Genomic DNA, 23,211 nt, shown 5'->3' with positions numbered 1-23,211 from the left:
ATTTCAGATCCTCTCCCAGTTGAAGCTGATGATTCCTCAGATTCCTCTTCTGAGGATTCCCTTTCTTATGTTTCCCAAAGACTGTCCGCTCTAGGTTATGTCTCACCAGAGGAGGACTCTACTGAAGCAGTTTCCCCTAGAGAGGGCCTTACTTTTGGAGAAACCATCACTTGGATGAGAGGGTTTTTCAAGTGGGACTCTACTGAGATGACAGAAGTCCAAAACGAGTATTACGACCTTTTGCAAATTGATACTTGTTCACCATCTGCCATCCCACCAGTACTTCCAGCTTTTTTAGACGCGTTCAGTGCAGCTTCTAAAAATCCTGAATCCCAGCCCCCTGCCCCTAGAAGTCCTGACCGATTTTATAAGGTACAAGCTGGATACAGATAACCACAGAAGCAGCCAGGAGACTCAAAAGTTTATTGTTTAAGCACTTTCCATTGTTTGTGAACTTTTGAGTCTCCTAGCTGCTTCTGTGGTTATCTGTATCCAGCTTGTCGCTTATTTGTTGGTTCCATTGTTTCTGAAGATATTTTATAAGGTTCCAGAAGGGGCTAAATTTCTGGAAAAAAATATGCTGTTGCAAACCCTGGTACTATTTCATTCTCTGCTGACAAACCTTCCAAACGGTTACCCTCAGCCTCTGTCCTTCCAACAGATAAGGACAGTAAAACTATGGAGCATATAGGGAAAAAGGTATACACCTCTGCTACCTTGGCCTTTAAGGCAGTCAGCTACTAGATGCGCATGTCTAAGTGTTCCTTGGCCCTTTTGTCTAAGGTTTCAAAACTCTTGGCTGATCTTCCAGATTCACCCACTAAGTCCCAGATGTCTAACCTGATCTCCCTGTCCTCTCAAGTACTAAGACACAATTCATTAGGAATTATTCTGCTCCTACTCCTCATATTAGGGCAAGACATTCTCCAGGAAACAGCAGACACCTTCCAGGCCAGCTTAGACTACAACCCAGAAAACTCCTTTTCAGGACAAGGCAGATAGTATGTGACTACCTGCCTTCTCTTTCACACCCTCCAGACTCAATACCCCTTTCCCAGAGGCTCCCTCACTCTTCCCGTCTGGCAAATCATTACCTCAGACAAGTGGGTCTTATCCATCATAGAAAAGGGTTATTTCATGACTTGGATCATCCCCCCTCCTTAAGAGTTATCTCTCAGCCTCCAAAGGACCAGTTGCCCCTTTTCCAAACAGTCTTGGGCAGCCTCCTCTCCCAAGGGACTATCCACCTAATCCCTCCGTCAGAAGAGGGGAAGGGGCTTTCACTCCAGACTTTTCCTGGTTCCAAGAAAAGATGGCCCATGGAGACCCATCCTGGGTCTGCCCCACCTCAACCTTTTTCTTCAGGTACCCACTTTCCACATGCTTACACTCCAGAGTCTGTTCTCACTGCTAATGCACCAGGCATTTCTGGCCACCTTGGACGTCAGAGATGCATATCTGCATATCCCTATAAGGCCCAAATACAGGAAATATTTACACTTCTCTGTGGGTTCCTCACATTTTCAATTCTCTGCTTTACCCTTTGAACTATCTACTGTTCCAAGGGTATTCACCAAGTGTCTGGCTCCAGTTGTAGCCTGATACAGGGTCCAAGGGATACAAATTTTCCCATACCCAGGCAACCTCTTGATCCAGGCAGATTGCTGTGGTTCTGTACAGACCCATTTCCCGACAGTCATTAGTGTTCTGCAGTCCCTGGGTTTCACTATGAATTTCCCCAAATTCAACCTTAACCCTTACCAGGACCAAGATGTTCTTCGTCTTCCATTGCTGCAGTCCTTACTATTGGGTATAGTCCGCATCCAGTCGGCCCGAATACCAGAGTATAAGGCTGACGTCGGTCAGGGCGCATTAGACTGACGTCAGTACGTCAGGGTACTAATGCGCATGACCGGCGTCATATCCTCAGTCTTTTTTGCCGCGAGATCCGATGCAGAAGCAGTTTTGCGAGTGCAGGTTGGCGTTCTGAAATATTTCCGAAACCGGAGTTTCAGACCGAATCAGAGTTGGCTAAGTACCCCGTTGGGGAACATTTTGGTTTTTTCTTGCCTCAGTATTTAACCGGATGTCAGAAAAAGTGAATAACTGTATTTCTTGTGGGAAACAAATTCCTCATAGGGATTACCATACATTGTGTATACCTTGTTTAGGGCCTGAGCACGACGTTGTTGGTTGCCGCTCTTGTGCTAAGTTTAACAAACGCACTATTAAGAGGAGGTTAGACTGTGCCAGATTAGTGTTTGGGAAGCGTTGCAATTATAAAATGCCGTCGGATGCTCCGACGCCCGCTTCATCAAAGAAGCGCAAGGACAAAACAGCGAAGCCTAGGGTTGATGAACCGGCAGTCCCGGACGTCGGTTCTTTAGATGGCTCAGTGGAGCCAGAGGTTTTGCCGGGAGTTTCTATAGAGTCTCAGGCAGAAACTTTACTGTTACAGGATGTACCCTCTCAGGAGGCAGGCCAGGCTGAGGGGGCTTCTCAGGTAACTATTCTTCCCTCTCTTCCCAAAGTAGTTAGAGCCTCTCCTTCTGTTGCCAAAACTTCTTTTAGAGGTAGGCCAACTTCAGCTTCAGTAGGGGCTTCTCCTAGCCTTTCGGGTTCTGTACCTAAGAAACATATGCTTAAAATGGCAGAAGATTTGATTACTATGATTAGAGGTTCTATGGGCCCTCCTGATAAGAGGCCTAGAGTGGAACCAGAGTTTGACAGTTTTGAACAGGGTTCAGGGGCTTCTGAATCTTCTGCGGAAGATTTGCAGGAGTATCCTCATTATTCTGATTCTGATGTGGATGATGCCACTCCTTCGGCTTCTCCTCCTGAGGATTTTTCATTTTCAGAGACTCTGCATTCTATGAGGGAGCACTTTAAATGGGAAGGTCAGGATTACTCTGATTCCAGGAAGAGGCTTAGGGAATTCTTGTTTTTACCCCAGCATAGGCCCTTAGCTATACCTCCTGTGTTGCATGTGGTGGAAGATGTTTTTGCAGAGGCTTCCCTGAACCCTGATTCTTTACCTCCTGCTCCTGTTAAACCTGATAGGTACTATAGGGTGCCCGAAGCTCATAAGTATTTGTTTAAGAGTCCTAGGGCGGACCCAGAAACTGTTTCTCAAGGGCCTAAAGGTGTTAAGGCCTCTGTGGTTAAAAATCCTGTTCCCACTGACAAAGAGGCAAGGGCGTTAGATAGGTGGGGTAAGAAAGTGTATACTTCTTCCACTCTAGCCATGAGAGCGTTGAATTGTCAGTTTCACATGCTGAAATATCAGAATTATCTCCTTTCACAATTGAAATCTAAGGTGGATGCTTTGGCGGAAGGTATTGATTGTAAAGACCTGCTGGATTTAGTTTATGTGTCTGAACAAGTGGGCAAGCATTCTTTGCAATGTGGTTTTGATGCTGTGCAGGCCTCCTCGAGGGTGGCTGCCACTAGTTCTGTTCTTCGCAGGCATGCCTGGTTGAGGGATCAGAATTTGGCTGAGCATGTTAAGACAAGGATTTTGGATGCTCCTTTACAGTCTGATGTGTTGTTTGGTTCACCTGTGGAAGCAGTTTTAAAGAAAATGGAGGACAAAGCTAAGTCTATGCAAACTGTTAAAGATTTTTGCAGGTACAGCCACCAAGTTTAGTAGAAATTGGCCTGCTAAGGGGTGGACATATCCTGCTTATGATTCCCAGTCTAGGGGTAGGTCTAGACGTGGTAGGGGCAGGGCTCAAGGTTCTTTTAGGCCTAGAACAGGAGTTCACCTGCTCAGACTTCTGGTGAGGGCAGGGGTCAGTCCTTTCGTAAACAGACCCAATGACCCGCCTTTTCAACTGCCAGTAGATTCTCGTCTGGCAGCTCCTTTGGAAGGACAACTGTCTCTTTTCAAAGAAAATTGGGATTTAATTACTCAAGACAGATGGGTGTTGGACATCATTCAACCAGTCCCTGCATCAGAAAGGGGCCTAGGATTTTATTCTCGCGTGTTCCTAGTACCAGAGAAGGGGAACACGTGGAGACTGCTTTTGACTTTATCTCTCCTCAACACTTATCTGGACATTCCCAAGTTCAAGATGTTGACGTTACAACAGCTTTTACCCCTGCTGGGCAAAGATCACTGGATGGTAACTTTAGATCTCAAGGATGCTTACCTTCATGTGCATATCAGGCTAAGTTACAGGAAGTATCTGCGGTTTCAAGCTGGAGATTCTCATTATCAGTTCTCTGCATTGCCCTTTGGCTTATCTACTGCGCCCAGAGTATTCACAAAGGTTCTGGCTCCAGTGATAGTTTACTTCAGGCTACAAGGACTTCAAATCTATCCTTATTTAGACGACTGCCTGATTCTGGCTCAAGAAAAGGAAGACCTTCTACAGCATCTGGAATATCTTATAGCAGTGCTAAGATGCCTAGGGTATTCTGTGAACGAAATAAAGTCCAGTCTAGTACCCTCTCAAGACATGTGCTTTCTGGGTGTGAGACTGAATACAGCAGCCCAGATGGCCTTTTTACCCCGGACAAACAAAAGAGTCTGTCACTTTACTTCCATCAACTATTTCATCAGTCCGTGCTGACTGCAGAGACAGTCCTTCAAGCATTAGGGTTCATGGCATCTTGTATTCTGGTGCTTCCCAATGCCAAACTGCATATGAGGAAGTTACAATGGTATCTCAAAAATGTATGGACACAGCACTGCCAGGATTTAGACACTGTCATTCAAATAATACCTTGCCTTCGAAGAGAATTTTTGTGGTGGGCTCAGGAATGTCACCTAAACAAGGGACTCTCTGTGACCCGGCCAGAGGCGAGTCAGATTTTACCGACAGATGCCTCAGACATTGCTTGGGGAGCTTATCTAAATGGAAAGGGGATACAAGACAAGTGGCCTGCCAGACTACAGCATCTACATATCAACATGAAGGAGATGTTAGCAGTCCGGTTCGCATTGCTGGCTTTCAAGGAATTACTTCTTCCAGGGCAGGTGTTGATTCTAACAGACAACACAACTGTCATGTGGTACTTCAACAAACAAGGGGGAACACATTCTTATCCTCTATGCAGGCATGCAATGATTTTATGGGAGACTGCGCTACGCTTGCACCTAACTCTTCAGGCAAGGTTTCTGCCAGGAGCACAGAACTCCTTAGCAGATGTGTTAAGCAGACAATTCATGGATCCCCACAAGTGGAAACTGGATCTTCATGTATTTCAGAACTTGACAGTGTCATGGGGAACTCCAGACATAGATCTGTTCGCTTCTCCGCTAAACCACCAGCTGCCACAGTTTTGCACAAAGGGGTTTCATCACACAGCTTGGAAAGTGGATGCTCTGTCTTTCAGTTGGACAAACCTTCATCTGTATGCCTTTCCACCTCTGCCTCTTCTTCCAAAGGTACTGTTACAGGTCAGACAGGACGGGCCAAGGATGATTTTGATAGCTCCAGATTGGCCTCGGCAACACTGGTACCCTCTACTACGGAGTCTGGTAAAGAAGCCTCCATGGCCTTAACCTTTGATTCCTCATCTGTTATCCCAGCAGGACGGTCATCTGCTCAATGTCAAGCTTCACTCTCTTCATCTGACAGCCTGGCATATTCTGTGTTGAAACACAGCAGGTCTCAACTTCCTCAACAAGTTTTAAATGTGATTATGGAAGCTAGAAGACCTAGTACAAGGAAAGTGTACGCAGCAAAATGGAAGAGATTTTTATTTTGGAGTAAAGCAAAGAATTTGGAGATTTCTGAGCCTAATTTGAGTATGGCTCTTCAATATCTTACTGAGTTACTGGACAAGGGTCTGTCCTTCTCTTCCATCAAGATTCATGCTGCAGCAATCTCTGCTCACTATGATTGTGACCCGCCATTGTTTTCGCATCCTTTGTTCAAGCAGTTTCTTAGAGGGGCTAAGAATATAAGACCCCCACGTAGAGCTCCTACTCCTGCTTGGGATCTCAATTTTGTGTTGGAAAAACTTACTCTACAACCTTTTGAGCCTGCGGCTACTGCTGAATTGAAATATTTGTCATGGAAGACTGCTTTTTTGTTGGCTATTACTTCTGCAAGAAGGGTGTCTGAGTTGCAGGCCCTTATGGCAGTCGAGCCCTTTTTGGTTTTCCATAAGGATAGGGTATCATTACGTACTAATCCTTCCTTTATGCCTAAGGTGGTTTCTAGTGTGGCTTTAAACCAAACTATTTATTTGCCTACCTTTTATGCAGACCCCCAAAATAAAGGGGAAAAGATTTTGCATACTTTAGATGTACACAGGCTATTGCGTTATTACTTAAGCAGGACTAAGGATTTTAGGCAGTCTCAGCAGTTGTTTGTTTCTTTTGCTTTGAGTTCGCAGGGCAAGCCTGTGTCAAAACAAACTATTTCTAGGTGGATTGGCTTTTGCATTGCATTTTGTTATTCCCATCATGGCAAGGAGGTTCCAGCTGGGATTAGGCCTCATTCCACTAGGGCTACTGCCACTTCCACTGCATTCCTACGGGGGGTGGCAACTAAGGATATTTTGGAAGCAGCTACTTGGAGTTCAGTGCATACTTTCTCTAAGCATTATCACCTTCCTATCTATTCTAAGTCTAGGGCTGGTTTTGCCACAGCTGTTTTGCAAGGCATGTTGTCAGCTCCTGCTTCTTTATGATTTGCCAGCCTCCCTTACCTCTGCTTTGGGATTCTACCCAATAGTAAGGACTGCAGCAATGGAAGACGAAGAACATAGTACAGTTTTGTACCTACCATAAATGTAGATGTTCGAGGATTCCATTGCTGCAGTCCAATTTACCCTCCCTCCTTCCCCTCTGTGTTTAGGGGTGGTTGTGTAGGTGATTTACCTGCTTATATTTTTGTATATATTGGTCATGTTTTGGTGCAGGTATTTTGGGCCTTGTCTTTTTAGGGTCTTCTGACATCTGGGGCAAGAAAAGACTGAGGATATGGCGCCGGTCATGCGCATTAGTACCCTGACGTACTGACGTCAGTCTAATGCGCCCTGACCGACGTCAGCCTTATACTCTGGTATTCGGGCCGACTGGATGCGGACTATACCCAATAGTAAGGACTGCAGCAATGGAATCCTCGAACATCTACATTTATGGTAGGTACAAAACTGTACTTTTTCTTGGGCTGCAGAATCAGGGCGGATGTTGAGGGCATTCCTCCCACCCCAAAAGGTGGAAGTCCTGAAGGAATACCTACTGTCTGTCCTCAACTCCCCTGTTAGGACAGGAAGAGAATATCTGAGTCCTGGAGCATATGGCCTCTACTATCCCCATATTCCCACTTGCAAGACTCCACATGAGGAAACTTCACTGGTACCTGAGGTCCACATGGACTCCACATTCCGACCCCTTGGACCATTCTATTCCCTTCCTACCATGCTTTTGGAAGGAAATTTTTTGGTGGATGGATCAAGTCTCCCTCAACCCAGGACTGCCCTTTCAACCCCTCACTCCAGTCCAGGAAATGTACACAGATGCTTCAGACCTGGGTTGGAGGGCTACTCTGGGCAGCTTGATGTTGCAAGGTCCTTCAAAAGAGATCACACAAACATCAAAGATCAAAGAGATGAGGGCCTTCATCTTTGCATTGAGGGCCTTCCAAAACAGTTTGAAGCAAGGGCCGCTGAAGTTGTTTGCAGAGAACACTACTGTTCTCTGGTATGTAAACAAATAGGGAAACAAGATCCTACTTGCTATGTAGACTTGCACCCCAGGCCTGGGAATTGTCAGTCCATCATGATGTCACCTTGCACATGGTCTACATTCCCTCAGCTGAGAACACTGGGGCGGACACCTTGAGCAGGTCCATGTCACCATCTTACAATTGAATGCTAAGCAGGGATGTGTTTCTGGACGTAGTCCACAGGTGGGGTATGCCACAAGTAGGTGTTTGCTTCCCCTCTGAAAAGACAGCTTCCTCAGTTTTGTACCAGGACACCCAGCCCTCTAGTGAGGGCAACACATGCCTTCTCTGTCTCATGAAAAAGTCCTGCTGAAAATGTAACAGGACAAACCAAAAATCTTGTTGGTGACTTGCTTTTGGCCAAGACAGCATTGGTTACCCCTCCTTCTGCATTTAGCCAGGGGCAGTCATCACAAGTTACCTCAGAGTGGACCTACGCACACAGGACAAGGGATCCCTAATCCACCCCCACTTGGGATCTCTGAAAATAACCCTGTGGATGTTAGGGTTTTGTTCCCTTTCAGACACTTTTACAAAGAGGAAGTGCTTAATGTCCTGCAGGCCAGGAAACCCAGTACTAGGAGATCCTATCTGTCCAAATGGAAAAGGTTCTCGATTTGGTATCTTAAGATAGCCAGATCCTTTTCAAGGAGAAATCCCCTTAGTGCTGGGCTGTCTTTGTGAATTGTTGCAGGCAGGGTTGGCATACTCTCTTCTGTTGTGGCCCACCTTGCTGCTATTTCAGCTTTGTCTGCCTCTTGACCCCTCCACTTGCTTCCAGACTTCAAGTAAAGTAAGTTCCTCAAGGAAGTACTACATCTCAGGATGCCCAGGAAGCCAGTTCCACCACCTTGGGACCTGAATTTTGTTAGATAAACTCACTGTTGCTCCATTTGAGCCAGCGGCTACAGCTTCTCTGAAATACTGCACTTTGAAAACTGTGCTTTTAGGTTCATAGGTTCATAGATTAGTACTAAGCTAACTGCCCTTGCAAGCCATTTTAAGCCTAGCCAATTTTCCCTTGTGAGACCCAAACCCTGCACCTTGTGTTTGCAAGCAAACACCTTAACCATTAGGCCACCCTCTCTTGGTGGCCCTGTCATCGCCAGGAGAGTGTCAGAGCTCCAGGCCCTTATGGCCACCTCACCCTTTTTAGTCTGCCACGATAGGGTTAACTCTATGGACTAACTCGTCCTTCATGCCCAGAGTAGTCAGAGTTGACCCTTAACCACTGTATCCACCTCTCCACCTTTTTCCACATCCCCAGAATGACAGTGAGAGAGTCCTGCATTCCATAGATGTTCACAGACTACTTAGATTCTACCTAGATAAGACCAAATCCCTTATGAGATCAGAGCAACTATTTGTCTCCTTTCACCCTAGGGCCCTGGCAAAAGTGGTGGCAAGACAGACTATTGCTACCTGGATTTCCAAAGCCATCTCCTTCTGTTACACCTACTATGACAAAAACCTGGACAATAACATTAAAGTCCATTCTACTAGAGCCATGGAATCATCTGATGCCTTCTTCAAAAGGCTGGATAATGCTTCTTTTCTAGAAGCAGCTTACCTGGACATCTGTCCATACCTTCACTAGACACTGCAAACTGGATTACATCTCCAGATCTAGAGCAGGTTTTGCTATTACAATCCTGCATGGATTTTTGGAGAATAGTTCCAAACCACCCTCTTCTTCCCTTTGAGCTATGGCACTCACACAAAGGTTATGAATACTGCAGCATGAGAATAGGATATAGAATAGTTGTGTAAAATCTTACCATAATCTTAGATGTACTTCTCTTCCATGGTGCAGTATTCTATCCCACCCTCCTTACCCTTTGCTGGATGACTCTGGACTTGTGCAGCTATCCTGGGACCGACTGGGGCATTCAATTCTGAGGAAGGTATGTGGAGATGTCACTTTTATGGCCCATGCTGCCTATGGCCGATGTCAGACACCCGACGTACCTTGCAGTGACTAAAGCTTTTGTATACTGTCAAGACATTCGGTTTGCCAGGTGGAGGCCAACCCAAAGATTATGAATAGTGCAACAGGGAAGAGAAGGACATATGTGGTTATAGTAAGATTTTACACCGCTATTATTTCTTCCTTTTTATAGATTTGGCCGAGCGCAATTACTATCTTCCTCACAAATTGGACTTATTCACACAAGATGGGGGGTTGATGCACCGTAGCGTCAAACATCAACTAACTGTTTGGATGATTCAGTATTAAATTCTTTAAGGCACCTGTTTTCAGAGGTTATGCATTAAGTGCTAAAGTGTGCTAGAAAACCTTATATTGGCAAGTGGAAGTGATTTTCTAGTTGATGCCTAGCCAATTTACAGGATAGCATCAGGTATTATTTACCACCGATGCTTAAATATTTGCAAGTTTTGTGTTCCATTTTCAAAGTACTTTCAGCCATTTCTGCGTGTCTGCCCATGGATTCTCCACTTTCTTCAACAGTAGGAGTGTTACACCTGCGACCACCAAACAGGTTGCAACTTCCTGGGATCTTAACTTTGTCCTGGGAAAGTTAACCATACTTCCATTTGAACCTACACGTCACGCAGATTTAAGGCTCATTATGTCCAAAACTGTTCTTATTGCTGTGAGATTTGCAAGAGTGAGTTACAAGTTCTCATGGTTGGGGAATGCTGTCTGGTCTTCTGTACAGAGGTGCTCATGAAGGACAAGTCCCTCATTTATGGCCATGTTTTTTCAGAATTTACTTAAATCAGGCTATCAGTCTCCCAGTGTTCTGTCCAGATCCCCAGAGCCTGGAAGAAAGGATTCTATGTATTCTGGGTGTGCATAGGCAGCCCAGGTACTGTCATGACAGAACCAAGTCCTTTAGAAAAGCTGATCAGCTGTTTATTAAGTTGGTATGAAGAAAGGACAACACTTGTCAAAACAGACTGTTTCAAGATTGGTTTCCTTGGCTGCTCTCTCTTGTTATGCCCACCATGGTAAACCAGTTCCAGACACAGCCTGGGATGACATGCTCGACAAGCCACGATGCTTTACTAGGGACGGCTTGCACCTGTCACCCCTGGGCTTTCGGATATTGGCAAAGGCTCTTGCTACCCCCATAGTGCCTTTTTTAGGCAAGGCTCAAAAGACAAACCCACCTCCATAGGTATCACAAGGGATAAGAAACTAAGAGTAATGCTACTCAATGCCAGAAGTCTAAACCTCAAGATGCACGCACTCGAAACTCTCCTGCTCAGAGGTGATCTGTGCCTGACGTATAAAGCCATGTCCAACCCGGAATTAATGGACATGCTGCACCTCAGAAAATCCAAATCCCATCGAGCTACGCGCTCAAGAGACTTGAACCTCAGCACTGAAATAGGACATGCTGGAGGGACAGATACATAACCCAGAGGCTACCTTCACTCTGGAATAAAATCCCACTCCAGATTAGGCAGAGTCCCTCATTGACTCTCTTCAAGAGGAATCTTCATGAGTGGATGGGAGATCGTAGGTTTACCCCGGGTATCACTTCTGTGTCACTGTTAGACAGAGGCACAGTATACTAACCTCGAAAAAGGGCATAGCAAAATTTATTTAAAATGGGTGGCGAAAGCCAAACGCACTCTGGCTAGACTTATAAATGCCCTAGGGCAGATAGCCTAGTATGAACCTAAGGTGTACTCTGCAAAGGCCTCATCTCCAATGGTATACTGGAAAGGGGTGGGATCTAGAAGAATTATAGAGGCATCTACATAGTCCTCTGCACTTGGCATGACAAACTGCAATCCTTTCCTAGGTACCAGAACTAGATTTGCTAGGACCATTTTCCAGGGGTTCCTGGGTTCATATGTTTCCTCCACCCAGGTTGGATAGGCTTTGGTAATCAACTCGTGTAGCCTATAGGTTACTGCAGCAGTGGAAATTAATATAGTACAGTTGTGCAGGCTGTACTTGCCCGTACCATAGACGTTTGAATTCCTCACTGGTGCAGTAGCAGCACCCACCCTCAATCTCCCTTTGGTGGTCTATAATTTTTGTTGGGAAATAGTTTTGGTGATTATTTCTTACTAGGATAATTCAGGATTTATATGCTGCTATTCAACTGTTAGGCATGAAAGTTCTGAAGATTTTCTACTGACTGCTTATTTTCCCCCCTCAGGGCTGTCCACTTAGCAGTCAGAGAGGATGTGTGGGAAGGAGGCAAAGCTTTTAGAAGCCTTTGCTGGTAGTCCTGCCTCGGGCAGGACACAACCCATATAGCCTGAAGGCTACTGTTGTGAGGAATTCGAACATCTACAGTTGTGAGTAAGTGCAACTTATACAAATGTATGTTAATATCCATTCTAGCAAGAGATTTATAAGTGTGAACTCCTTATTTGTGTTTGAAAGTGCACACATCACTTATTGTCTTGGATGACCTACTCTGTTGTATTTGTTGTACATCTGGGTATCCCCCCCCCCACACACACCGTCTTCCCTGTTAAAGGGGTTTTCCTGAGCAGGACTAGCCTGGTTAGCAGTCCTAAATAATGAAATATTTAGGTACAGACAGACAGAAGTTGTCTGTCAAGTTAGTGCAGAGCATCAAGACTGAGCTGTTAATGAGCTGCTTCCTAGGGTAAAGAGTTTGGTTCCTCTAGTCTCCATTTACCTATGTTGTGATTTTGTGTAAGCCACTTAACCAGACAGTGCTCCTGGAAGGAGTCTGAAAAAAATTCATTGTGGATCAGTGCTCCACCCTGGTAAACTAAAGTAAGTTGTGGCTATATAAAGTGGATTTGTGGCATAAAGTCAAATACAGTTTGCAGCTGTAATTATATCTTGCAGTACTTTAGCAGATTTCAAAATTATATGTGAAAGGATACTATATGGTAAGCAAACTTTTAACTCTGCTTAATTGTTGGAAATGTGGTCTACATGTTAAAAGTATTCCATTATGTTGACATCAGTGATCATTAACAATATGTGGTTACTTGTGCAATGCAACTTGTAAGTGTTAATGTATAGCTTGCTCTTTAATTTTCAGATGTCAAGTGATCAGTTAGATTTTGTGATACTTGTTAGGTTCAGGAATTGTTTGGATTTTGACAAGGATGTCTTCTGACTTAGGTCTGTGAAGTAGATGGTTATAGCTCTGATTGGAACTCAGAGGATCTGTGTTTAAATATCATCTTGGGCTCTAAAGGAGCCAGCATTGGGAGGTGTAAATGTCCAGCTACTCCTGGTTCGCCCATCCTGTGGAGGAGAGAGTTCAGTTCTCTGCTGCAGTTGAGCCCCTAGTGGAGAACTGGTACTGCCTCAAGCAGCTCGAAAACTCATGGCATGTTCCATGTGTGCACTAAGCATGAGTAGCACAGTAGCTATATGTCTGCACATGTACAACAGTGTGTAAGCTTCAGCGGGCAGATATTTTGTGTGTGTTTCACCAACACTTGAGTCAGCTCCACAAGAAGTGGAGTTATGCTAATCTGTTTAAAACACATTTCTTGTATCACAGCACAGTATGTATCATCTGTCTGGTTGTCTGGACTAGGGACAGTGAAAGTATACTGTTTAATACTGGAGCTCATGGTCTGGGGTGGGAGGGTGCAGCCAGACCCTCAGGCTGTTGGGTTGAGGGTTAGCCCTTACTTGGAATGAGGAGGGGGATAGAGCCCAACTCCTTTCATGGCTGTCTTTGAGACCAGTTTGCTTTTTAGTTCAAGTATGATCTCAAGACCTAGGGGAATGAACTGATGTTTGTAGCCAGTATTGAGAGGTCACTGATTGAGCAGCCACTTCTGTCCTGCAAAAATGCATATTTTTAGTCTGCCTAAAAGCTCCACACATAGTATTTATATAATTAAATCTTTTGCCTTTGAACCTTTCTAGAATATGCAACCTTACGTGGAAAGTAGTGTTAGTATACCTGCAGAACCTCCACCTCCACCTCCACCTCTTCCACCTGATGAGCCAGAGCAGCCACCAAAACCTCCTTTTGCTGATGAAGAGGAAGAAGAAGAAATGCTGCTGAGGGAAGAGCTGCTGAAGTCTTTGGCTACTAAGCGTTTTAAATCTGAGGTAGTATGAAACTATTCTGTAGTCTTCTAGAAGTTTATCTTAATGCAACTAGTTTATCTTTTGCTGAGTGCATGCATAGTTTTGTATTTGTTCTACTATTTTTTGTTAAAACTTTTTTTTTTTGCTTGATCAACATTTTAGATTACTGTTGTAGTCTCCTAAGCTGTATTGATTATATCCTGCTCCTGGCAAGGATATGACCATTGGTCAGCTTATTTATGCACCCTAACTGCTGTGGGGCTTTGGGAGAGCCATGTAAAAGCAGTGGTTTGGGCACCAAAAGCTGCAGGGCTTTCTTGCCACCCAAGTATACTAACTCTGCTGGTTTAATGGAACTGACTTGTTGGCTAGCTGTCCTTCAAGGCAGATAAGTAAACTTCCAGAAAAAACCTAATACAGTTTTCTGAGATAAAACTGCATTTTTTTATGTATGTAATTTTATATTTTATGTTAGGACATGATACAGTTATCGACTGTCATGTCTTGAAAAGGCATTTTTACTTGGGAAATGCTCATGTGAGAACTGTAAAACATCTGATCTGAAGTAGTTAACCATGTTATCTGCAACCTGTGGGTGTTCGGATCCGAGCCGGCAACTTTTGAAGCATCTGCTCCAAGCTCCTCCCCCTTACCCATAACCCATCACCATCCCCTACCTTCCCCCAGATCTCGTTTGCCGCTTCATGCATCAGCATTGTGATCTCTGTAGCTCAGAGCATAGGGTATTTTAAGTGCTTTTTTGGTTGTTTTTTCTAGATAGAGTGTGTTTTCAGTTAGTTCCCTTTCCTCCCCCAAACGCTTGTTCGTCGGTTAAAAAAAAAAAAAAGTTGTAAAGTAGTCTAGTGCAGGCCCTCCCTACCCCTTAGGTGTGAGTGCTCTTGGTGTGTCGGTCTTAAGTAGGTTAGCTGTGTGTATGTGTGGTATGGCTTATCAGCCAAAACCTACTTTTAAGAAATCCACAGAATGTGGTCAGAAGTTTTCACCGTCCGATGGTCACACACTGTGTGTTGTTTGCCTGGGTGTTCCCCATTTATCAGTACAGTGCAGTGTGTGCGCCGGGTTTAACCCCAGGGCCTTGAAAGAAAGGAAGGCCAAACTGGTGGCAAAAGGCTGCCTACCTGCGTCCACTACGGACTCAGCCTCAGCTCCTGCAGCAGCTGTCCAACCTCCCCCTCAGGCTGGGACTCACCCTCCCACTAGACCTGTTGAAAGGGAGGCCAAAGGAAGAGACGGGAAGAAAGACAAGGACAGAGACAAGAGGGGGGATAGGCCCCGTAAACGGTCTCCAGAGTGGGAGCCCTTCCCTAGCCCGACTTCTAAAGTGTCGAGACATGCATCTCCTCGGCTCCACTCCCCGAGATTCTCCCCGGAGCCGACGGAGCCCTTGGATCTGAGGCGTTCATCTAGGTCGTCATGACAACCAGACAGATCCGAGTTAGTCACTTCCTCGCATTTGACTCTCTGAATTGGATGTGGACAGGATGATGAGATTTATTCGGACCCCAAATCCAGATATGGGAGTCTTGCCAGGCCCCTCTCCCTCTGGAGGGGGGACCTCCATGCCCTTCTTTCATCCAATTTCTCCTTCCCCGATCTGGCCTGCAGTTTCGGGGTTTATGGATCTCGAGGATCTTCGGAGCTGAAGGTTTGCAGCCGACTCTTCCTCCAACCTCGGCTCCCGCGATTACCTTGAGTTCCTCGGATCCGACTAGTTCGGATCTGAGCAACTCTCAAGGCTGAAGACGGGGAGTCTGATCCGAGGGAAAGGAGGTATCTTCGGCTCCGACTTTGTCGGATCCAAGCCGTTCCTTTGGAGCTCCGGCTACTCCAGCCTGGGCCCCGATCCTCATGGCGGACCCGAGGAGAGCTTCCTCCTTGTTGGGTGCTAAGGAGGTGTGCTCTCCATCGGCGTTCGTGATGGAGAGGATTCTCTCTCAAGGAACGAGACCCCAGCCTATTTCCTTGAATTCCGCCCCGACTCCCTTGGATTCGGCTACGACTCCCTTCAGCTTGTCCCAGGGACAGCCTGTGCTAGAGGACCCCCAGGCTGTTCCCCTGGAGGAAGCCCCCCGTGGCTCACGAGCCCTCTTCAGAGAGTCCCACTGAAGAGAGTCCCTGTAAGCACACGTGTAAGAGGAGGCACCTGGACTCCCCCGAGTCCTTGACAGAAGACGCTGATTTCGATGGAAAAGGTTCCCCCATGTCACCACCTGAGGATGTCTCCTCTAGAAACATCATAGAGATCCTCTGCCAGAGGGGAGGTTGGTCAGCCTCAAAACCTTCTACAGATGAATTAGTGTTCCTGGAGGCTTTTGGCACAGGCCCATCTACGTCCTGGGTGTCCCCGACTGTGGATCCCCTTAGTGGATCTTATCACCACGCGGGCATGGAAGGAGCCTGACACCAAAACGCCTGGACAGGATTCACTCTCCACCCCCAGACAGACAGGCCTGGTATAAAGGACCCCCGTGGATGCTATGATGGTTGCAGCAGCTACCAAGAGGGAACTTGCCCAAGAGAGTTCCTCGGTCCACCCTCTGGGCAAGGAGTCCAGGGTGCTGGATCCATTTGGGAGGCGAGTGTTTTCTTCAGCAACATTTTCCATCTGAGCGCTGAATTATTTGGCACACGTTATACGACTGCAGCGAGACCTAGTCATGGAGTTAGCTGAGTTGCCCCCAGAGTCTTTGTCGCCAGCGGACAAGCGTCTTGTTCTCCTCTAAAATGTCGGCTCTAAAATCAGTATCGAACACATCTATGTGCCTCCTTTGCCATGCTACGGAAGGAGCGGCTAGGGTGGTTGGGACTGGTGTGGCCGTGAGGTGACACGCTTGGCTCAGACTGTCAATTCGTGGACCCTTTCAAGGCGTCTTTCACAAATGCTCCCTTCGATGGTGGTTCTCTTTTTGGGAAGACCGTATGTGACACCCTTGTCCAGACCGAAAAGGACGGGAAGACTTTGTCGTCGGAGTTGCTTCTCTAGCCCTCAAAGATCCTTTTCTAGGAATCGGAGAGGGCAAAAGAAGATGTGGTTCTGAAAATCACAGTTTTCCTGGGACTCTCAGAACAACTCATCCCCTAGAGGCAGAGGGGAGACTGGGCAGATGCCTCCCCAGAGGCAGAGGGGGTCCGAGAAACTTTGGGTCTAGGGAGCCCTTTTTGGACAGGCCCACGCAACAGCCCTGAGGGATAGCCCGACTGTCCTACTTTGGAGGCAGTCGGGGGAAAATTATCGCTGCACCCAATGGCTTTGGAGTCCGTAACTGCAGATCGTTGGGTGCTTCAAGTAATATCCAGAGGCTACACCATCCCGTTTGTTACCCCTCCCGTCCAACCAAAGTGTCTCGCAGATGTCCCACCCCCTCAAACGGAGATGGCAGGCACTAGAGATTTCCAAGCTGTTTCACAAACAAGCCATTGAACGGGCCCCCCCCCTGATCAGTCCAGATCAGGCGTTTACACCAGGTTCTTTTTAGTGCCAAAAAAAGATGGGGGACCTCAGACCCATTTTGGACCTGTCAACTTTAAACCTGGCTGTCGCCAAGCAGAAATTCCAGATGGTCACCCTACAGTCCATTCTACCTTATCTTCGAGAATCCGACTGGATATGCTCGATAGACCTCCAGGATGCTTATACCACATCAAGATTTGCAGGTGCTCCAGGAGGTTCCTTCACCTCCAGCTTGGAGCCAGTCATTTCCAGTTCAGAGCCTTACCCTTCGGTCTCGCTACAGCCCCCAGGGTGTTTACCAAGGTGTAATGGCAGTTGTAGTGGCTCACCTGAGGCTTCAGGGAATTTGGGTATTCTCTTACCTAGACGATTGGCTCCTCGATGCTTCCACCAAGCGTCTTCTTTGCCTAGCAAGAGATTCCTTCCTTCATCTTGCAGTATGGCTAGGGATCACTATCAATGTTTTCAAGTCCCTCTTGGACCCGGTTCAGATCTTGGACTTCATCAGGGCATGGCTGGACACCCTTAGACTAAAAGTCTTCTTAACTCCAGACAGGGTCCAGAGCCTATGGGCCCATATATCAGTAGTTCTTGGTCCCAGGTTACCAAAGGCGGGCGACTTTCTCAAAGCCCTGGGCTCTATGGCTGCAGCAATCTCAATCCTCCCCTGTGCATGTCTTCACATGAGTGTTCTCCAATGGACTCTAGCCATACAGTGGTCTTAGCTAGATCTCCCCATGGAACATCCAATTAAAATCAGCAAAGCCTGCAGGGCGCCACTTCTCTGGTGGCTCCAATCACTGGAGATCTTAGCGAGATGCCCATTCATTTCATCCAAAGCCCAAGCCACAGTGACCACAGATGCCTCCCAGCTTGGGTGGGGGGGCATTATCTGGGGAGGACGGTTCAAGGCACGTGGTCCCAGATCGAGACCAGATTGCATATCAGTGTTCTGGAGATGAGAGCAGTGCTTTTAGCGTTGCAAGCCTTCCACACTGTTCTTTCTCTGGGGATGATTGCAATTCAGTAAGCCAACATGTCGGTTGTGTGGTACATCAACAAACAGGGAGGAACCAGATCTTACCCTCTGTGTCATGAGGCCATAAGAGTGTGGGAGTGGGCAATCTCCACCAGTCGGTTTCTGACTGCAACTAACATCCCTGGACGCTCCAACATTTTAGCGGACAGATGGAGTTGGGCTATTCTAATGCCATACGAGTGGTCTCTGAAACAATTGATAGTGGTGGAGATATTCCATGCGTGGAGGAGATCTTCCATGCGTGGAGTCAGCCTTGCTGTGATCTCTTCGCATCTCCTTCCAACACGAAGTGCTGTGAGTTCTTTGCTCTGATCCCCTCACCAGGGGATCTCCCAAGAGATGCTCTAGTCCATGCTTGGCCTCCCGGATTACTGTACGCTTATCCCCCGTTACCTCTTGTTCCGAAGTTTCTTGAGAAAGCTTGCCGACTGGAGTTGAAAGTGATCCTCATTGCACCGTTCTGCCTCATCAGGTGTGCTTCCCCCTTCCTCTGGTCTCATGTTCTAGCTCCTCCTTGGATTTTTGGATCCCTGCCTGGATCTCATTTCCCATCCCTTAGGCACTTGTCCGTCCAACCTGGACAGCCTCAAGCTGACTGCTTGGGTGCTCCAATTACCTTGATTGCCAGGACTCCCGGTCTTTCATCTTTAGTAAAAACTATTCTGGTGGTGTCCCATAAGGCCTCCACTAGGAAGACTTACCGCAGTTAATGGAAACGATTCTTTATTTGGGTTTCTCAGAGAAACCTGGATCCTTTTACAGCCCCTGTTCCTGCAGTGTTGGATTTCTTAGCCAATATTTTTCAGCAGGGGGCAAGTTCCTCCACTGTGAAAGTGCAACTGGCAGCTATCTCGAATTTCCACGTTGGTGAAAACATGAATGTCCCGGCCTCTTCTAGATTGTGTAAGACTTTTCTTAAAGTTCCCTTTCTTTTGCGTCCTCCAGTTAAGGACTCCATTCCCCCTTGGGACCTTACCTTGGATGTTCTTCATCCCACATTGCTGCAGTCCTAACACTTGGGTAGTCCGCTGTCCCAGTCGGCCCGAATACCAAAGTATAAGGCTGACGTCGGTCAAGGCGCATTAGTCTGACGTCAGGACGTCAGGGTACAAATGCGCATGACCGACGTCATATCCTCAGTCTTTTTTGCCGCATGGTCCGATGCAGAAGCAGTATTGCGAGTGCAGGTTGGCGTTCTGAAATTTTCTGAAGTCGGAGTTTCAGACCGAATCAAAGTTGGCTAAGTACTCGCTGGGGAATATTTTGGTTTTTCTTGCCTCAGTATTTAACCGGATGTCAGAAAAAGTGAATAACTGTATTTCTTGTGGGAAACAGATACCTCATAGGGATTACCATACCTTGTGTATACCTTGCTTAGGGCCTGAGCACGACGTTGTTGGATGTCGCTCTTGTGCTAGATTTAACAAACGCACTATAAAGAGAAGATTAGACTGTGCCAGGTTAGTTTTTGGGAAGCGTTGTAATTATAAAATGCCGTCGGATACTCCGACGCCCGCTTCGTCTAAGAAGCGCAAGGACAAAGCAGCAAAGCCTAGGTTGGAAGAACCGTCTGTCCCGGACGTCGGTTCTTTAGAAGGCTCGGTGGAGCCGGAGGTTCTGCCAGAAGTTTCTTTGGAGTCTCAGGGTGAGACTTTGCTGTTACAAGATGTGTCCTCTCAGGAGGTAGGCCAGGCTGAAGGGGCTTCTCAGGTAGCTGTTCTCCCCTCCCTTCCTAAGGTGGTTAGGCCCTCCCCTTCTGTTTCCAAGGCTTCTTCGAGAGGCAGGCCAGGTTTAACTTCAGTGGGTGTCTCTCCTAGTTCTTCAGGGTCTCTGCCTAAGAAACATATGCTTAAAATGGCAGAAGATTTGATTACTATGATTAGAGGTTCTATGCCCCCTCCTGATAAGAGGCCTAGGGTGGAACCTGAGCTTGAGAGTTTTGAGCAGTGTTCGAGGCTTCTGAGTCTTCGGCTGAAGACTTACAGGAGTATCCTCCTTATTCTGATTCTGATGTAGATGATTCTACTCCTTCGGCTTCTCCTCCTGAGAATTTTTCTTTTTCAGAAACTCTTCATTCCATGAGGGAGCATTTTAAATGGGAAGGTCAAGATTTCTCTGATTCCAGGAAGAGGCTTAGGGAATTTTTGTTTCTACCCCAGCATAGGCCTTTAGCTATACCTCCTGTTCTGGATGTGGTGGAAGATGTTTTTGCAGAGGCTTCCCTGAACCCTGATTCTTTGCCTCCCGCCCCAGTTAAACCAGATAGGTATTATAGGGTGCCTGAAGCTCATAAGTATCTTTTTAAGAGTCCTAGGGCAGACCCAGAAACTGTTTCTCAGGGGCCTAAAGGTGTTAAGGCTTCTGTTGTTAAAAATCCTGTTCCTCCTGATAAAGAGGCAAGGGCTTTGGATAGATGGGGAAAGAAGGTTTATACTTCTTCCACTTTAGCCATGAGGGCTTTGAATTGTCAGTTCCACATGTTAAAATACCAAAATTATCTCCTTTCTCAATTGAAGTCTAAGGTGGATGCTCTGGAAGGTATTGAGTGTAAAGAGTTGCAGGATTTAGTACATGTTTCTGAACAGGTGGGTAAGCATTCCTTGCAATGTGGTTTTGATGCTGTACAGGCCTCTTCGAGGGTGGCTGCCACTGGTTCTGTTCTTCGCAGGCACGCCTGGCTGAGGGATCAGAATTTAGCTGAGCATGTTAAGACAAGGATTTTGGATGCTCCGTTACAATCTGATGTGTTGTTTGGTTCGCCTGTGGAAGCAGTTTTAAAGAAAATGGAGGACAAGGCTAAGTCTATGCAGACTGTTAAAGATTTTTTGCAGGTTCAGCCTCCGAAGTTTAGTAGAAATTGGCCTACTAAGGGGTGGACATACCCTTCTTATGATTCCCAGTCTAGGGGTAGGTCTAGACGTGGTAGGGGCAGAGCTCAAGGTTCTTTTAGGCCTAGAACAGGGAGTTCACCTGCTCAGTCTTCTGGTGAGGGCAGGGGTCAGTCCTTTCGTAAGCAGACCCAATGACCTGCCTTTTCAGCTGCCAGAGCCGGCTGGCGCTTTTCAAAGAAAATTGGAGTTTAATTACCCAAGACAGATGGGTATTGGATATCATTCACCACGGTTACAGGTTTTATTTCCATACCTTGCCTCCTTTCAAAGGCATGCCAGACATTCCTCCTCTACAAAGAAAAGAGGCCCACAAGCAAATTTCTCTGTTACTCCAAATAGGGGCCATTCAGCCGGTTCCTGTGCCAGAAAGGGGCCTAGGATTTTATTCTTGCCTGTTCCTAGTACCAAAAAAGGGGAACACGTGGAGACCAATTTTGGATTTATCTATCCTCAACACTTATCTGGACATTCCCAAGTTCAAAATGTTGACGTTACAACAGCTTTTACCTCTGCTGGGCAAAGATCACTGGATGGTAACTTTAGATCTCAAGGAGGCTTACCTTCATGTGCCTATCAGGCTAAGTTGCAGGAAGTATCTGCTTTCGAGCTGGGAATTCCCATTATCAGTTCTCTGCATTGCCCTTTGGCTTATCTACTGCGCCCTGAGTATTCACAAAAGTTCTGGCTCCAGTGATAGCTTACTTCAGGCTAAAAGGAATACAAATCTATCCTTACTTGGACGACTGCCTGATTCTGGCTCAAGAAAAGGAAGACCTTTTTCAGCATTTGGAATATGTGATAGCAGTGCTAAGATGCCTGGGGTATTCTGTGAACGAAATAAAGTCCAGTCTAGTACCCTCTCAAGACATGTGCTTTCTGGGTGTGAGACTGAATACAGCAACCCAGATGGCCTTTTTAACCCCGGACAAACAAAATAATCTTTCCCTTTACTTCCATCAACTATCTCTTCAGTCCGGGCTGACTGCAAGGACAGTCCTTCAAGCCTTTAGGGTTCATGGCATCTTGTATTCTGGTGCTTCCCAATGCCAAACTGCATATGAGGAAGCTACAATGGTATCTCAAAAATGTATGGACACAGCACTGCCAGGATTTGGACACTGTCATTCAAATAATACCTTGCATTCAAAAGGAATTTTTGTGGTGGGCTCAGGAATGTCACCTAAACAAGGGACTCTCTGTGACCCGGCCAGAGGCGAGTCAGATTCTAACGACAGATGCCTCAGACATAGCTTGGGGAGCTCATCTGAATGGAAAGTGGATACAAGACAAGTGGCCTGCCAGACTACAGCATCTACATATCAACATGAAGGAGATGTTAGCAGTCCAGTTTGCATTAATGGCTTTCAAGGAGTTACTTCTTCCAGGGCAGGTGTTGATTCTAACAGACAACACAACTGTCATGTGGTACATCAACAAACAAGGGGGAACACATTCTTATCCTCTATGCAGGCAAGCAATGATTTTGTGGGAGACTGCGCTCAGCTTGCAACTAAATCTTCAGGCAAGGTTTCTGCTGGGAGCACAGAACTCCTTAGCAGATGTGTTAAGCAGGCAAATCATGGATCCCCACGAGTGGAAACTGAATCTTCATGTATTTCGGAAATTGACAGTGTCATGGGGAACTCCAGACATAGATCTGTTCGCTTCTCCACTAAACCACCAGCTGCCAAAGTTTTGCATGAAAAGGTTTCATCACACAGCTTGGAAAGTGGATGCTCTTTCTTTCAGTTGGAAAAATCTTCATGTGTATGCCTTTCCACCTCTGCCTCTCCTCCCAAAGGTACTCCTAAAGGTCAGACAAGACAAGCCAAGGATGATTTTAATAGCTCCAGATTGGCCTCGGCAACATAAGTACCCATTACTGAGGAGTCTGGTAAGGAAGCCTCCATGGCCTTTACCTTTGATTCCACACCTATTGTCTCAGAGGGACGGTCATCTACTCAATGTCAAGCTTCACTCTCTTCATCTAACAGCCTGGCATATTCTGTTTTGAACCACAGCAGGTCTCAACTTCCTCAACAAGTTTTGAATGTGATTATGGAAGCCAGAAGACCTAGTACAAGGAAAGTGTACGCAGAAAAATG

The 23,211-nt window shown here is 46.4% G+C and overlaps 1 protein-coding gene across 1 annotated transcript in view; it reads left to right on the top strand.

Moving 5' to 3' along the window:
• Positions 1 to 23,211, top strand: part of ZFC3H1 (zinc finger C3H1-type containing) — a 3,672,721-nt gene that overhangs the window by 848,937 nt on the left and 2,800,573 nt on the right. The window contains exon 8 of the mRNA XM_044087220.1: positions 13,537 to 13,725. Within this exon, the coding sequence (XP_043943155.1) occupies positions 13,537 to 13,725 (189 nt within the window). The remainder of the gene's footprint in view (positions 1 to 13,536; positions 13,726 to 23,211) is intronic.

The sequence above is a fragment of the Protopterus annectens genome, chromosome 11.part0 (assembly GCF_019279795.1).
Source record: "Protopterus annectens isolate FY-2018-M chromosome 11.part0, PAN1.0, whole genome shotgun sequence".
Classification (NCBI taxonomy): Eukaryota; Metazoa; Chordata; order Ceratodontiformes; family Protopteridae; genus Protopterus; species Protopterus annectens.
Note: the sequence above shows the minus strand (reverse complement) of the source record. Positions and strands in the feature narration are given on the sequence as shown.